The sequence below is a fragment of the Bremia lactucae genome, linkage group LG10 (genome assembly GCF_004359215.1).
Source record: "Bremia lactucae strain SF5 linkage group LG10, whole genome shotgun sequence".
NCBI lineage: Eukaryota > Oomycota > Peronosporomycetes > Peronosporales > Peronosporaceae > Bremia > Bremia lactucae.
The window spans coordinates 6,910,777-6,928,533 of NC_090619.1; the positions used below are offsets into that span (position 1 = coordinate 6,910,777).

The 17,757-nt window shown below is 46.2% G+C and overlaps 1 protein-coding gene across 1 annotated transcript; it reads right to left on the bottom strand.

Annotated features, from left to right (window-relative positions):
• Positions 1-7,301: 7,301 nt before the first annotated feature.
• CCR75_001389 (uncharacterized protein) lies at positions 7,302-10,078 on the bottom strand (the record flags this gene model as incomplete). Its single annotated transcript, XM_067959493.1, has 2 exons — positions 7,302-7,441; positions 7,647-10,078. The coding sequence occupies 2 exons, from the start codon at positions 10,076-10,078 to the stop codon at positions 7,414-7,416; spliced, it is 2,460 nt and encodes an 819-aa protein (XP_067818909.1). The 3' UTR covers positions 7,302-7,413.
• Positions 10,079-17,757: the final 7,679 nt, after the last annotated feature.

The window sequence follows — 17,757 nt, forward strand, 5'->3', positions numbered from 1 at the left end:
GTTGTACTAACGACCGTACCACAAGTGAGGCCATCGCACTCACTCGTAGTACATCCACACGCTTGTGGACGCTCCAAGACGTTCATCAGATGGCCATCTGATGAACAAGTGGCAGGCATCTTTACGGATCGATGCTGCCAGCTGATCCTTGGCTCGTATTTTCTGAGCCAAGGTAAACCTAGGATGACATCAAATTTGTCATCCAAATCCAGTACGATGAAATCATCATCATACTGTAAATCTCTTAACGTGTAGTGAAATTTCACTACGCGTTTCATTACTGTTATCGATGCGCCTGTCGCTAGACGCACCGTCATCCTCGTTGGAGGGATGTCGCGCTCAACATATTTGAGCCTACGACCCTATAGTGACTGGCGACAAATAAAGTTATTCGACGCTCCGCAGTCCACTAGGGCTCTGAGTGACAAATCATTTGTCACTTTCAACTTCAAGGTGATGAGGGATACCTCATCACCAGGTGCAGAGACACATAATGATTGTGTGTCTGGAGCAACTTTAGTCAAGAGACTTGTAAATTCTCTTGAGGTTGCTGGATCAAAAGGGCGTTGCGCCCCTACTGACCCCGACCGTTTTTTGGCGGTCCGCTTCGCTGTTGCGATTTCGCAACAACGTCGGACCCGCGACCGTTGCCCTTTTTGGCTTACGGTCCAAAATTACGTTCAGTGCCTTTCGGTGCTGGGCGTGGGGAACTACACTCATGAGCGTTGTGTCCTAATTTTTTACAGCGATTACAATTCTGCAATCGCTTATTGCTCAAAAAGCGAGGTCTCTCGCTTTCGAGTAAGAAAGGTCCATGGGTTCTGGACCTCCTAACTCGTGTCGTCTTGGTGGACGATATGATGACAATCTAGCTTGAGCCTGTCTCAAGCTAAAGTCCTCCTGTTCCGCAACGGATACTGCTTCTTCAAGCGTATCCAGTTCCAAGCGGAACAGGTGGGTCCTTACGGGACCATCCGTAAGACCTTGCATGAACACTGTAATCAACGTGTGTTCATGAACTGGGTCATTTTATATACAACTCGCTAAGAGTCGTATGTGCTGGGCATATGCGTGACATCATGCTTGCCTTGCTTGAGTTTAGAAGCTCTGAACGAGCTCTGAACTCAGCCCTAAATGGTTCAAACGTCTGTTTGAGTCGAGTTTTAAAAGCCTCTAGCGACCCAAAGACGTATAGTTCACGCAACTTAAGGCCCAATGCCCAAGTTTTGGCACGACCTGCCAAATTTGATTGAGCGAATGCGACTTGTATTTGCTCGTCGACGATGTGACGTGCCCTTATGGCATCGTCTAACTCGACAAGCCATCTCAAGAGGGAGTCTTCTCCGACTCCCCTATACTTAGAGATGTCAATCTTTAAATTTTCGGGACGACGCGTTGCATCTTCCCAGGAACAGGGGTCTGTACCTGTTGTAACCTCAACAGTTCTGCCTGTTGAGAACCTTGCTGATTCAGCAAGGCTACTTTTTCCTTCATCTCGTCAAGTTCATGTTGTATAAACTTGGCGATGGCTGAATGGAGGGCATCTCTGTCCAAATTGGACAGCATTGCCAAGATTGCATCGTGTCCTACGGTCGAACTCATTCGTTTGATCGCACTTCTTTATATATCACTTAAAAGGAGTAGCTTTCACGGAAAACTTGATGCGTATTCCCACTATCATCTAACATGTCCATGTTAGATGTAGAAAACGTGGTCCTTGGACAGGCTACAAAGTGCTACCAGGTGTAACGGGGCACTACGACTTGTACTGCTTCAGTTGCGAGTGGTGCTTTCCGATATTTGACGTACACTAGTACGCGCAGAGGAAGACTTCTCTTTAAGGTAACTAGCTTAAAGAGGGTAAAATGAAAACTGTATTTATATAATTAAGTTTCTCTTCTTTCTATCTTGTAAATGCCAACTTAATTATTATCTAATACTAAACATCTAATTGAATTCTCATCTCTATCTTATCTGTGACTCTCTTTGATTACCTCAACAGCTGATTAGTCTATGGAATAAATAGATATAATAGTCTATACCTTTTTATGGATAATAATTTTGAGCATTACTATATAAAGTAATATCCTCCAAATATTATCTTCCTTTTCGATAATATATTAATTAACAACTTTTAACTGTTAATTTCGTGTAACGATACACCCCGTTACATCAATGCGCAAGCCTTAGGAAGGCACTTAACGCTTTAAGATCAAAAGGGGAACTGAACTTATTTAATTATTTAAATTTAAGAAATACTCTAGCTAATAAACAATAGATTTTGGCCGCCAGATTTATTTCTGGCGGCGACCACATTTATTACCTATAATAAATGGGATTTAAGTAACTAACTATTTTAATACTAGATAAAAGAGTATTTACCCATAAAGTAAATGTACCACAACAACGGTTCTCCAACCGATGTGTGCCCCATTACACCTGCCCATCTGCTGTTGACACCGAGTGACAACATTCGCTTCATTTCCTCCTTGAGGTTGGAGCCTAAACAGCTAACCGTTTTGTTGTGTTTTCCATTCCTTTGTCTAATGACAATCAAGCGTGAGTCACAGACTCTGAGCACCTGCCTCGACGATGAGAAAATGGTGGACTTTGAAAGTCACTCTCAATCAGAGGAAGAGGAAAAAGCGCGGCGTTCGCTCACGCCTTCTCCTCCGGATGAACGTCGGCAAGCCCCGAAACCGTTCCCAGAACGTGGTGCCGCTGATGTCTTAACTGCATTGAGCAGGACATGGGGCCCTGAGTCCAACATCATTATGAATCCGCTCGATGAAGAGCAAGAGCAGATAATCCTCATAGAGGAAAGAGCTCGTCGTCGAGCTGCCGAGATAGCGAAAGCTAAGGCTTATAGTGAATATAGATTTACTCCGCTTAGTGCGGACGAGCGTCTCAAAGAGATAGGGGGTCATAGCTTAGCCATTTGGATCTCTGGTGACCCGGCGAGGACGCCGGAAGAGATCGCTGCCCGCGACGCTCTTCATGAGCACTATCTTACGCCGAAGGTTATGACGCGAAGCCAGTATCTGCCGCGTTTACGTGATCAAGCCCGTGGGGCTCCGGTTACCTCCATGAGGGAAATTCGATCGTTTTGTTTCCAAACGAAACAAGGACTGAAAACAAGGTCTCATTTGAGAAATGGGTTCACCGGGCCCGCAATATCTGGAATATCAGAGAGTCTGAGGTTAGAGGTGATGTTCGTTTGGAACGGAAGCTTCGCTTCGACTATGCTAAGCTTAAGGCCAAAGGCCAGTTACGTTCGGCATTTATGCCACAAAAGAAGAAAGGCCTAGCCAATATTTCAGTGCTTCGGTTGACCGTACAACCAAAAATCGAAGCCGCACTGAGGCTTTAGATCCACCTAATCCCACGTTTAGTGGTGGGAAGCGTCGTTTGACGCGAGTTGACCCTGAGCTTGGCTTTCAAAACGTCAATAGCGTACGGGCAATTTTGCCGAAGAGGTACCTTGAACTCCCAAGAGTTTTCAGAAGAGGGGTACCCTAGCCACTTCACCAGATACTGGTATTGACCCTCACGACGACGTTGCTTTAAAAGTTTCTCCACATGAAACTGAAGGTCCCCCCGCGCATCAATCAGCGCGGGAGGGGGCCGAAATTTCGGCGAAAGCTTTTGATGCTCTACGGCACGAGGTGCAACTTCTTCGTAAGGTCCTTGCTCGGGTTGAGAGCTCTTTGAAGCGATTCGGGACAGTCTTTCGACGCTGAAGCGTCAGCAGCCTCGTTTAGAGGGCAAGCTGGACATCCTGGTGAGGATGCAGCAATCTGCGGCACGACCGCCTGTTTCGGCGCAAGCGCCTTCAAGTCCACGTGGGAAGGGTCCTGATATGGCTTAAGCAAGCCAACGTAAACACTAGGTGTGTACGCAGCTTGCTGGGAAGGTTTAGCGTATAAGCTAGGCCCTTCTTGGCCACGACCGTAAATGGTCCAATAAAGCGCGGGCGCAATTTGGTCGTAAAGATCGCGGAAACCAAGTTAGTAGGTAGGTCGTTAGCGTTACATAAAACTCGGTCTCCCACAATATCGGAATTAATACAGCTTCTGCCTTTGGCATCTGCTTGTTCTTTTTGTTTGTCTTGGCTATCAGCCATCGTATACCTTACATGTCTTAAGACACTAAATCCCGTCGCGAGAAACTCGCTTACTTGTTTCCGAACGGTAACGGGGCTGATATCAGCAAGCCTGTCGGCCAATTCTCCCCCACCAAGCCCTGAATCACGCAGTGGTATCGTTAATGGAACGCGCGGGTGGGTAAGACCGTTGAGATAGAACGGAGTATAACCTGTAGAGGCATGAACAGCGTCATTTAACGCAAATTCCACTACTGGGAGCATTGAGCTCCAGCGCTTTGGTGTCTGAGCACACACGCTGCGTAAAACGCCTTCAGTGACGCGATTGACACGTTCAGTTTGACCATCGGTCTGCGGATGGTCCGCAGTGGACTTATCTAATCTGGTGCCAAGCACTCGGAAAATTAATTTCCAGAATTTATCCGCGGAGCGGGGATCCCGATCAGAGACAATTGCCACTGGCATTCCATGTTGTCGAAACACGCGATCGACAAACAGCTTAGCTGTACGCTCTCCATCAGTGGAATCCGGCACGGCCGCTAAGTGGCCCATTTTGCTCTACAAAGACCACTCTGCCGGAGTTACCGGCTGAATCTTTCGGTAGCCCAAAAACAAAATCCATACTAGTGGACTCCCAGCATCCTATATGGGGACGGGAAGACTCGCCAGTGGCGCAGCAGCATGTGCAGAGGGTTTAACCCGTTGGCACGTTTCGCATGTGCGAACAAATGTGCTGACCCATTTATAAAGTTTGGGCCACCAATAACTCTGGCTGATAGAGCCGTAGGTCTTTTCTCTACCGAAATGACCACCAAGGACAGTATCGTGTGCCTCGAAGAGGATCCGGTACTTTAAATCCTCATCATGAGGAACAACGACACGCGGGGTGTCCGCGATGTCTGTGCAATAAAGCAACAGGTTGTTATCGATAGAAAATCGATGTAAGCTTGCAGGCAAACGTGCCGGTAATTTAATACCCGAATCCGAATTCTTTAAGGCTCGTAGCAGAGCTGCACACTGTTCATCCTTGGCGTAAGCCGAACGGATTAATTCAGGAATAGGTGACGAGATAAGCGTTGAATGAGAAAGCTCATAATTCGGCCTGCGTGATAACGCATCGGCCAAAGCATTTTGCTTGCCGGGTTTATACTTCACCTCGAAATTAAATTCCGCAAAAAGGATAGCCATCATTTCTTTGAAATCATTTTGTACTAAATCAACAGTACTAGCAAAAAAGGCGGAAAATTACTAAATGTAAACCTGCTCGAAAAGGAAGAAATTGAGCCATTCTCTGTGAGAGATGGGGCGACTTAGTCGCCGTGCGTAATGACGCGTGATGTGTATAAATCACAAACGGCTTAGAGCCGAGCAGATGAATTCTGAATTTGACGAGAGCATACTTCATAGCAAGTAACTCTTTGTCATGAACTGGGTAGTTCTTTTCCGCAGCTTTAAGCTGTCTAGACTCGAACGCAATAACACGTTCATGCCCATCAACATCTGTTTGTAACAGAGCACTGCCAAAGGCAAAATCTGATGCGTCACAGACGACACTGAAAGGCCAATTTGGATTTGGCAGGGCCAGAATTGGGGCATGGCTAAGATTATCCTTCACTGCTTGAAAAGCATTATGCGTTGCTCTAGCACCATTCCGTAACCTTTTTAAGAAGATTGCGATAATGGCCTAGCCATATCAGCGTAATTATCGCTAGATTTGGGCAAGTAGTTGGCGAGACCTAAGTACTTACATAAATCCTTTTGGTTCTTAGGAACCGGCCAATCAATTCTGGCTTTTACCTTAGCGAGATTTGCTTTAAGGCCACGCTTTTCAAGTCGAGGATACCGAGTCGTACGAAGATGGCGCAAGTGGAAAGCACGATTTTAATAGCCAAGAGATTAACACGTCCGGCGAGATGAAGTTGGATCACGACGACGACGAGGTCTTTTCCCAGTGTCTACGGATGCTTCTAGATGGCATTCAAGATCAAATTGAATTACATCGGGCGCGACTCGACATTTCCATCTGCTTAATCCAAAAAGGGAGATTTTCTCCCTCTTTTCCCTTAAATGTTTTCACATTTACAGTTAGAGGGCGAGCCCTCGGCTCTGAGTCAGGTACAGAGATGTACCGAATTGGCATAGATGCCGCTAAATGGTCCTGTACCTGACCGATCAGGGAGGCTTCGTACCGCATGAAGGCTTCAAGCCTTGCATGCAGGACCTCTGGCCCCGGGGAGATAATATATTCCACGTGCTCAAGCCCAAATAAGGTTTTGAGCTTTTCATAAGCGGCGCGTTGCGCTTCTGACAATTCTGGATCTCTTCCATTTTCGTGAGAAACTAGTCTTCTAAAGACTCAGGCGTAATGATTGACTACGAGTGCTACCAGGTGTAGCGGAGCTACCTCGCTCCTAAAGTCAGAGGAAGACTTTCAGACTCAGAGAGTCACTTAGTTTTATTGAGCTAATGGGTTTAACAACTCGGGGAGTCGTACAAACAATTAAAGCATAAGGAATCCTAGTTCAAGAGATTCAGGGGTTCGTAGAACCAAGCGGCAGCTAGTGCCCAAGATGATATACCTTAGTAAGGCTTCTATCTCTTACAGATCAATGCCCAAGCCTTCGGAAGGCACTTAACGCTTTAAGATCAAAAGGGAACTGAACTTTATTTAATTATTTAAATCTAAAAAACTTACCCTAGCTAATTAACAATAGATTTTGGCCGCCAGATTTATATCTGGCGGCGACCACATTTGTTACCCATAATAAATGGGATTTAAGTAACTAGCTATTTTGAAAGTAGATAAAAGGGTATTTTACCCATCAAGTAAATGAACCACAACAACGGTTCTCCAACCGATGTGTCCCCCATTACACACCCTGTCATATTTCATATTATCACTATAAAGCTACCGTTAGTTCTAAACAGGACAATATATTTTATGTAGCTACCGCTTACCGGATGGTGAAAGGGCATATGTCTAAGTTGGCGTTTACCGGCAACGGACACGAAAATCTGGGTGAATTCACTAATTCCAATTTTAATGTTCGAACAGAAAATAATACATTCGGACTTTTGAAGATGTAACCAAAATATATCAAGTACGATCCCACTTTCCTTTGGATATGTCCACTGCGGACATATTTCATTGCTTATAATAGATGAAGATAATCTGACATATATTACGTTATTTTTGATACGAGTCTAGAAATCCCAAGAGATTTTTAAGGTGGACGCTGGCTCTATGGCTTGAGCGCTCAAATTTTACATGTAAAATATGCCTTAAATTTTTTTAAAATTCTTCGATAAATTCAGCTCGGCAGATCTGAGGAATTTAGCCTACATTCAAATTATTCAAAGAATAGATTAGTTTATATTTTTGAAAACTGTTCATGGAAAATATAGGTAGAGATGCGGCGACGATGAGCACGGTGACTCACACCCACCCAAGATGCCTCTCCACTGACTATTCAGATAGCAAGTTTAGCCGCGACATGAGTGATGTTGTCGAATTAGTTCTTAGCATTATTTATTCACTTAAAACTCAACGACGTCTGGCAATTCTGAAAGATTACAAAGCTTGGCCTCACCCACGGGTGGACGTAAAGAGGAATTGACGCTATTACCTGATGACGAGGCAAAAGCGCGCTCTTGCATTGGAGGAAGCTGCGGACCAATCATAGTCTGCGCAGAATGAAGATTCTTCGGTGCAAGCTCTGGGTCTACTGCCTTCTCGTACATTCCCACCGCACCAAGTCCGTTAACAAAGCTCAGACTTGGGGGGCGTGTAAACAGAGGCTGTAGCCCCATGGGGCCCCCATAGCTATACGGAAACGAGTAAATTGGATGGTAGGCGCCGAAAGTTGCTGCAAAACCATACGCAGGCAAACTTTGCGGGCCGGTCGAGTTAGTGTTCACAAATGCTGAAGGAATCATTTCGTGTGTCGGCATTCCTTGGCCAGCACTTTGAGTCGTTGAAGAAAGAGCAGGAGCGGAGATGGAGGCGGCTATAGGGTTCGCGACTTGAGTTGTTGCAGCGTGTTGCATCCCGCTCGCTTCGGTATGAACGACTGTTGAATTCGACGTGAGGACAGACTTTGGAGCTGCGAGCTTCTCGTGGTCTAGTTTTGCTTCCGTTGGCTTCTCCACGACTACTAAGGCTCTCGAAACCTCATTACCTAATTCGGCTGCCTGCTCAGCCACGCGTTGGTCCTTCTTCTGAATGCGTTCAGCAGGCGATGTGTACTTTTCCTTCCTCTTTTTCTTTTTCATCTCCTTTCTCTCTCTTTTTTTCTGCTCACGACGTTCCTCCTCAGCCTGCTTGAGCTCCATCAATTTCTGAAACTCTGCCTCTGCCTGACGTTGCTTCGCCTTTTCATGTTTCAGCTTTTCTTTTACCTCTCGACGATGCTTCTTATCACGTTTCTTCTGTTCTTCGCGACTTTTGGCTTCTTCCCGATTGCGCTGCTCTTCGCGATGGGCGCGGGCGAGCTCAGCTGCCGCAAAGGCCGTGCGGTCCTCGTCTTCCTGTTCCTTCAACAAACGCTTTTTTGCGCGCCATTCGGCACGAGACTTCTTTCTCCGCAAATTAAGCTCGTCAACCGCTAAGATTTCTGTATCGGATGCATGAGCATTCACAGCATCTTCAATGTCGTCACTTTCTTTAGTAAAACCACTTTCATCTTCGATATTTCCACGCCTATGACTTGTGCTACTGCTCACGTGGCTCGCATAGCTGCGGCGGCTTTGGGTGCTACGACGTCCGCCCATGTCATTCAACGCGCCAATTTCATGGCCATCATCAAATAATGCTTGATCGTTGGTTACCAACTCCGCATCGCTCTTAACACTTTCAGCGGAAAGGCGACTGTGACTATTGTACTTTGCTGGAGTGCGCGCGTCCTTGCGCATGTTTGCAAGTCTCACGGCAGCCATCTCAGCGTACCGGTCGCGGTTCGTTTCAAGTTTTTGCGCGCGTCGTTTTAATTTCTTTTCATTCTCCTTTTGTGCTTCAAGAGCCGCGAATTTCTCGTCGATAAATTCGTCATCTTCGTTGTCGTTATTTTCAACCGCTTCCTTCACAACGACCGCGCCGAATCGACTACTTCCCGCGTCATCAAACAAAAACAAGTCTGATGCCAGTGTCTTAGGTTCCCGGCGCGTATCCAGTAGGTCATTTTCAAGCAACACGGGCTTGGCATTATCAGGAACCTCGTATTTTGACTTACCCTCGCCGGCGCCTTCGTCCTCGCCATAAAGACCCCAGTCTGCAGGCTCGTTTTTATCGGCAGTTAGAAGCTCCCAAGTGTTGCTCGATGCACCCGATGCCGACCTGTGCAGCTTGTCATGGCGGTTGGAATCCAATTGGTCCTCGGAATCTGAAGAATGGGTAGCATCTGCGATGCCATCATGTCCTTTTTTGAAAATAAGCTTATTTGTATTTGATTGGGCCTTGCCACTGTCTACCACAGACTCGGCACTTTGCGAGCGTCGCAACGGCACAAGGCATCCGGCACCCATGCGCTCACCAGATTGGACGGCCGACGGAATCGCGATAAATTCAATCCACTTTCCTTTTTCAGCAGCACTCGGCGCTATGCATTGAAAGAGCTTCCTGTCGCGTGTCTCGACCGTAAAGGCGTGTTGATAGCGGTGAAATCCAGTCTTGCCATCCCAATCACTGATGCACTTGACTTGATGCACACTCGTGGGTTTCTCTGGTTGTTCATTGTAAGCCTTTCGACTCTTATAGCTGCGTAGCATTATGCATTTACGGTCACGGTCGTCTAATTCCCATGTTGCCACGCAGTAGCGGTCGTGCATGACTGGCATCTTCGCCAACCGCTTCTTGAGCATCCCTTCCATGCTCAAGGCGGAGTGCGGCTCCTCTTCGTAATGAGAATTAGCGGTTGAGCGTCTATGTTTGTGGTGTCTGCGGCTCCAGATTCGTCCCCGCATTCTGCTGGGCTCTTCCATAAACAATTGTGAGATGGAGATTTCAGCCGCGGATAATGTCGAGTTGACAGAAGCACACCGTCAGTCTCAAAAATTTTAGGAAAACTCCGTATATAACTCTTAAAATTCTGGTTGTAGAAGTGCCGGCCTAACTATATTTGTGGTCGTAAAAAAAATTCACTTGTTTGACGTAATCCGTTTACTCTTCCATCTATCATAGATTTAATAACATTGTATAAGTGCCGTTAAACACTAACAATTCAATGGTTGAGGAAATCGTTGATCGAAGAACAATGTTGACTCTGCAGGGAAAGCCCTTGCTTTAATTGGGCGTTATGAACTGGCCCGGGCTACTGCACACAAAACATGAGCATTTGATAATTGCCAGTAATAGTACAATACTCGGCTAAAAATGCTACACGCAGACGTTCCTTTATTATAGTATTGATATCCCAACTATTTTTAAGATATATTTTTATCTATAATTTAAATAAACCGCTCCTACTTAATTTATTAATCAGTTGGCGAATTTAAAGTGTGTTTTTCTTAAGAAAATGTGGAAAATTGTTATTCACAACTACTTTTATAAATATGTTTTTAGTTTAAAATAAACCGCTCCTTCTTAATTATTGCTCCCACAGCTAATTAAAAGTAAAAAAAAGTAATTTTAAATTCGAGGTTCCAAATCCAAAATGCTTACAAAAAATTGAGATAAGTGCGAGTTTGGAGGATACAAGGAGCTGAAGGCACAAAATTTAAGTTTACTAATCCAAAATAAAAACAGGTCAAACCATGCTAAGGAGAATCGACAGCGCAAAACTGCCACTAAGTTAATTGATTGCTATTTTTGCTCTACGCTGCAATGTATAAACATGATTTAAATGGAGATTGCTTATGAAAAGAATGGTCAACAAACCCATGAACAATAAAGAAAAACACTGCTGGGCATCCAATGGCACAAAGCTTACTATTGAGGCAAAAAAATAATTCTAAGACTCCAATCTTGAGCTAGACCTCTCGAATAAATAAAAAAATATTGAGCTGCAAGATTCATGAGTGTAACGGGTGTATCGTTACATGAAATTAACACTTACAAGTTGTTAATTATTATATTATCTAAAAGGTACATAATATTTGGTAAATATTACTTTACATAGTTATATTCGAAAAAGTTATATATTGGTAGATGCCATTACCTATTGAATTAGTTATCCTATGAGCTTGAAGATGGGCTTACGGTCGAGATTGCAAACCGGAAAGTAAGTTGTATTTTGAGTTTTTCTCGATCCTAACGTTAACTTTATCCTATCATTCGCTGCGCCACCTTTCCCACATATGTGGACCACATTAAATGGGGACGTCGCTGTCTGGCAGTACAGTGCTGGTGAACCCCTTACACCAGTTCCCGAAGATTTTACTTTTTGTCGTTGCCCGGTATCGAACCGGTGACCTGTGGGATGGCACTGCCATGCCTTACCCGACTAAGCCACATAGCATGATTTTTCCACACACTATTTCTCCGTATTATACTTGTCATACGATCCCTTGCTATATACCCTACACACGCATATGCATAAAGCGCAACACTTTCGATGAACACATCAATCTTCAACAATCTCCCTTGATGTTCACTCGAAGTGATGCCTTTATGCCGCCATGCCGAGAACTTGGTGTGCTTGTCTCTTGGAAGAGACTTGTCAACCCGTCAAAGACATTTTTTTCCGTCGGCTTGTACTTTAGTGCAATTACCTCACCTGCCACCTTCTCACGCAAGAAATGAAACTTGATGTCGATGTGCTTCGTGCGCGAATAATAGACAGGATTCTTGGCCAATGCAATACGTCCTTGATTGTCTTGAAAAATCGTTGTCGCCATATCCGTCTTGTACTTAAAATCCTTTATCAAATTTCGAAGCCAGACTGCCTCTTGAGTTTCCCTGTACAAACTCATATACTCTGCTTCAGTGCTTGAAGTCGCAACAATTGGCTGGCGCTTAAAATTCCATGAGATTGTGCCGCCGTTCAGGAAGAACACGTATCCTGTCGTTGAACGCCGCGTGTCTAAGTCACCTCCCAGTTTGCGTCTGCGAATCCAATAAGCTCTCCCTTGGCAACGCCGCTAAACACAATGCTGATATCTTTAGTCGTCTTCAAGTACTTGAGAATTCGCTTGGCCGCCACCCAGTGTGACTTCCCGTAGCGCTCCTAGAACTTAGCATCTTCGCCAACCGCATGCGCGCTGTCTGGTCGTGTACAAGTCGCTATGTACATTAATGCACCCACCGGCTCGCGATACGAAAACTTCGGTAAAAACGCTTCCCCCTCAAGCATTTTTGCTAGTTTCGAGTTGTTGTCCGCTGATGTATGCACGTCCTTGCAATTCTCGATTCCGAACTTTTCTGAGAGTCACCTGATGTATGCCTTCTGGTTCATCTTGATCAAGTGTTCGTCGCGCTTGCGGTGAATCCCGATTCCCAAGCAGTACTTGATATCCCCAAGCTCCTTGATGCTGAGCTATTGCTTAAGCGCACTCTTAATGTCCGTGATGTGCTCCTTAGTTTTACCAAACAGCATTAGGTCGTCCACGTGGATTACAATGATGCTGTATTCGCCGCTACACTCGGATAAATACATACGGATCTGCTGAAGTGCTTTTGAATCTTTGGTTCTCCAGATGCTGATTAAGTTTGCTATTCCACTGTCGCGTCGCTTGCTTGGTTCATACAGCGCTTTCTGCAGCAAACACTTCTTCCTCGATTTAGATTGATATTCAAAACTGTCGGGTTGGTTCATGTAGATCTTCTCATCAACTTCTCCATACAAGAATGCGGTATCAACGTCGACATTTCTGCCTCCAAGTCTACAGCTGCTGCAATTGCCAACACCGTATTGATTGTCTCTTAGCGTGCCACTGGTGCAAAAGTCTCGACAAAGTCGATCCAAGGTCGCTGCGTAAATCCTTTGGCAACTTATCGTGCCTTGAACTTTACAATGTTTCCACTTGGATTGCGCTTGATCCGAAATACTCACGTGCATCCAACAGCCTTCATATCCGTTTTAAGATTGAGCCCTTTGATGGCTTAAACTACGCACTATGGAGCTACAATATGAAGATGCACCTCATGCCCAAGGGGTTGTGTGGGGGGCCTGTCTCTGGTGTAGACGCTCCTAATGCAGTAAAGGAGCAGAAAGCGCACGCTGCAATCGCGCTAAATCTGACTGAGCGCAGTTGATGCACATTATCGACGCGACGATGGTGAGAGAGGCGTAGGGAGGCTGGCGAAGCTTCACCGCACACAGGACATGGCGAATCGACTTTGGCTTAAGGAGAAGTTCGCCCCCTTTAAGTATATAGCTTCAAGCATCAGTGGTCACGTGACGGAGCTTGAAGATCTAGTGATGAAGATGTATAGTGCTAATTTTGGGCCAAGTGAAGAGGACATATGTGCGGTGATGCTGAGGAGTCTACCTGCAAGCTACGAAAGCTTAGTGCAGGCGTTCCGCGTGTCGGTGTCAAGCTTCAATTTTAGAGACCTCGTGAGCAAGCTGATTGCTGAGGAAGTTCGGCACAAGGACATGGCACGGGTAGAAGAAGCAACGACTCTTTATACAAGCAAGAAAAACGGCAAGCAGCACCCGAAGAAGCAGCAAGAACGGCGTGCTAGAAGACCGTCAGGAGCGTGTTTTAACTGTGGCAAGGTCGGTCACTATGTTCAAGATTGCCGTTCAAGTCGTGGACCAAGAGAAACACGAGAAGGAGGACACGACCACTCCAACGTCGAATTTTTTGCTAGCGAAGGGTCCGTCAGCGGCTGCTGGGCTATGGACAGTGACGCATCTGCACACATGTGCAAAGACCGGGAAGCTTTTGTGGAGTAAAAGGAAGTGTGTCAGGCGCGGAGTATATCGAGCGCAAAGAGTGGTGTGAAGCTCAAGGTCATCGGCCATGGAACGGTGAAGCTACGAGTTTGGACCGGGCATGCGTGGATCGATGCTCGCTTTGGAAACACTCTCCATATTAAAGATCTGTCGAAGAATTTATTCTCGCTAACGGCTACATCAGCGCGAAGAATGAAAGTAGATATCACGCGCAACGAGTGCGTCGTGAAGCGGGGCAGTACATTAGTTGCCACTGGAAGGAAGCAGGGCTTCTTGATGTACGTCAACGTTGAAATTGGTACAGAGTGCCGCGTAGCCGCAAACGAGAACGAGCTATGTTACAGAAGACTGGATCACGCATCGTAAGGGACAATAATTATATGATCAAGGATGGACGGATTAAGGGCGCGGAAATGAAGACCGACGTCTTATGTGACGTATGTGCGACATCCAAGCAAGTATGCAAGTCATTCAAGGCAAGCGTAGAAGACAAAGGACTCAGGGAGAGTGCACGTTTTGACGGTATCGTGTGCTCCGACGTGTTTGGACCAATTACTCTAGCTTCAAGATCCCGCTTCAAGTACATTGTGAGTTTCATCATGATGAAAAGCTGGTACGTGATGGCTTACTCGTTGCGAAAGAAGAGTGAAGTCGTGAGCGCGTTCGCAAGGCTTTATCGGAAGACTAGGATAGCGTCTGGGACTAAGATCAAGGTCATTCGAAGTGACAACGGTGGCGAGTACCGAAACGCGTTTTTTTTTTTTTTTTGAATGGACAGGTTCTGCAAGTAAGGTTAATCAAGCAAGAGTATACAATTCCATACAATCCTGAACAGAACGGCATGGCAGTGCGCATGAGTCAAACTCTAGTGGAGATGACGCGCCGCTTGTTAAGGACAGCGGTTTCGACAATACTTACTAGTGTGCGTTTATGACAGCGACAGACATTCGGAACGTGGCTTCAAACTCGTCGAACAAGAAGTCAAGTCCGTACGAGATGTTGTTCAAGCGAAAGCCGCGCATCGATCGTATGCGCATGATTGATTCGCAATGCTACGCACACATAACGAAGGAGAAGCGAAAGAAGCTGGACGATTCGGGCATGAAGTGTTTCTTTCTTGGCTACGCATAGGATCACAAAGGCGTACCGACTACTTAACGCGGATGATGGTTCTTTCACAATTTCAAGAAGCGTGACGTTTGCTGAGCATCGCCTCTCGAACGGATAAAAAAGGAAGAGGAGCGGACATCATTAAAGATGAAGAGAATTTGGAAAAGGCGACACTTGACGACAATGGCGTGGAGGTTCCAAAAATGGTGAAAGGCTTTGGACTCCGCCAAATAATGCTTGCCGTGATCCGATGACGACAACGGTGTGGAGGTTCCAGAAAATGATAAAACGCTTCGGACTCCGCCACTGAATGCTTGCCGTGATCCGATTCGTGCCAGCCAAAACGAGTCTACTGTTCAAGGTCAGGTTCCTAATCGAGCATCAACCACGCCCGAAAGAGACGGCGAAGAAGAGTGGATGGTGCGACCAATTCGAAAGAAACGCGGTGTGATGCGCTACGAACAAGAGTTCCTTAACCTACGCCGCGGCCACTTCAATTTGTACCATTTTGAAGGATTAGACGACTCGTTTTGTTGCTTTGTTGCAGACGTGATGGAGAACAAGGTTCGACCTACGGTGAAGTGATGTTGAGTAAGAACAAGAAATAGTGGCTGGAAGCAATGAATAGCGAGATGCAGTCACTCAACGAACACAAAACGTGGACGCTAGTAAACATGCCACCAGATAAAAGGCTGTTGGATGCAAGTGCGTATTTCGGATCAAGCGCGATACAAGTGGAAACATTGTAAAGTTCAAGGCACGATAAGTTGCCAAAGGATTTACGCACCGTCCTGAGGTCGAGTTTGTCGAGACTATTGGACCAGTGGCACGCTAAGAGTCAATCTATACGGTGTTGGCAATTGCAGCAGCTGCAGACTTGGAGGCAGAAATGTCGACGTTGATACCGCATTCTTGTATGGAGAAGTTGATGAGAAGATCTACATGAACCAACCCGACGGTTTTGAAGATTAATTAAAATCGAGGAAGAAGTGTTTGCTGCAGAAAGCGCTGTATGAAACCAAGCAAGCGACGCGACAGTGGAATAGCAAACTAAATCAACATCTGGAGAACCAAGATTCAAAAGCACTTCAGCAGATCCGTATGTATTTATCCGAGTGTAGCGGCGAATACAGCATCATTGTAATCCACGTGGACGACCTAATGCTGTTTGGTAAAACTAAGGAGCACATCACGGACATTAAGAGTGCGCTTAAGCAATAGTTCAGCATCAAGGAGCTTGGACTTATCAAGTACTGCTTGGGAATCGGGATTCACCGCAAGCGCGACGAACACTTGATCAAGATGAACCAGAAGGCATACATCAGGTGACTCTCAGAAAAGTTCGGAATCGAGAATTGCAAGGACGTGCATACATCAGCGGACAACAACTCGAAACTAGCAAAAATGCTTGAGGAGGAAGCGTTTGTACCGAAGTTTTCGTATCGCGAGCTGGTGGGTGCATTATTGTACATAGCGACTTGTACACGACCAGACAGCGCGCATGCGGTTGGCGAAGATGCTAAGTTCTAGGAGCGCTACGGGAAGTCACACTGGGTGGCGGCCAAGCGAATTCTCAAGTACTTGAAGACGACTAAAGATATCAGCATTGTGTTTAGCGGCGTTGCCAAGGGAGAGCTTATTGGATTCGCAGACGCAAACTGGGAGGTGACTTAGACACGCGACGGTCAACGACAGGATACGTGTTCTTCCTGAACGGCGGCACAATCTCATGGAATTTTAAGCGCCAGCCAATTGTTGCGACTTCAAGCACTGAAGCAGAGTATATGAGTTTGTACAGGGAAACTCAAGAGGCAGTCTGGCTTCGAAATTTGATAAAGGATTTTGAGTACAAGACGGATATGGCGACAACGATTTTTCAAGACAATCAAGGACGTATTGCATTGGCCAAGAATCCTGTCTATTATTCGCGCACGAAGCACATCGACATCAAGTTTCATTTCTTGCGTGAGAAGGTGGCAGGTGAGGTAATTGCACTGGAGTACAAGCCGACGGAAAAAATGATCTTTGACGGGTTGGCAAGGCTCGTCCAAGAGACAAGCACACCAAGTTCTCGGCATGGTGGCATAAAGGCATCACTTCGAGTGAACATCAAGGGAGATTGTTGAAGATTGATGTGTTCATCGAAAGTGTTGCGCTTTATGCATCTGCGTGTGTGGGGTATATAGCAAGGGATCGTATGACAAGTATAATACGGAGAAACAGTGTGTGGAAAAATCATGCTATGTGGCTTAGTCGGGTAAGGCATGGCAGTGCCATCCCACAGGTCACCGGTTCGATACCGGGCAACGACAAAAAGTAAAATCTTCGGGAACTGGTGTAAGGGATTCACCAGCACTGTACTGCCAGACAGTGACGTCCCCATTTAATGGTGGTCCACATATGTGGGTATTTTCAAGTTCCAGCCGCCCCCCGGAGGGGGGGTTGTGCCCACAGTAACTTTGGGACTTTTCGGGTCCGGGTCCGAGACAAGGCAGTTTACCTATCGTGTCACGCTATGCGACACGACGTAGCGGCTCCCTACCCAGCTCCCGGGTCGTCCATTACACCTCCCGGCGCCGGACCCAGGAGTGGTACTAGCCGGGGTTTCCGTTCATGTTAGACCCGTCACCCACCCAGGCACTGCCCAGATAGGAGGCTGCTTAACAATCACAGTCGCCCCGACCCCGTAACCCCTAAGCTACCGACGTCGGT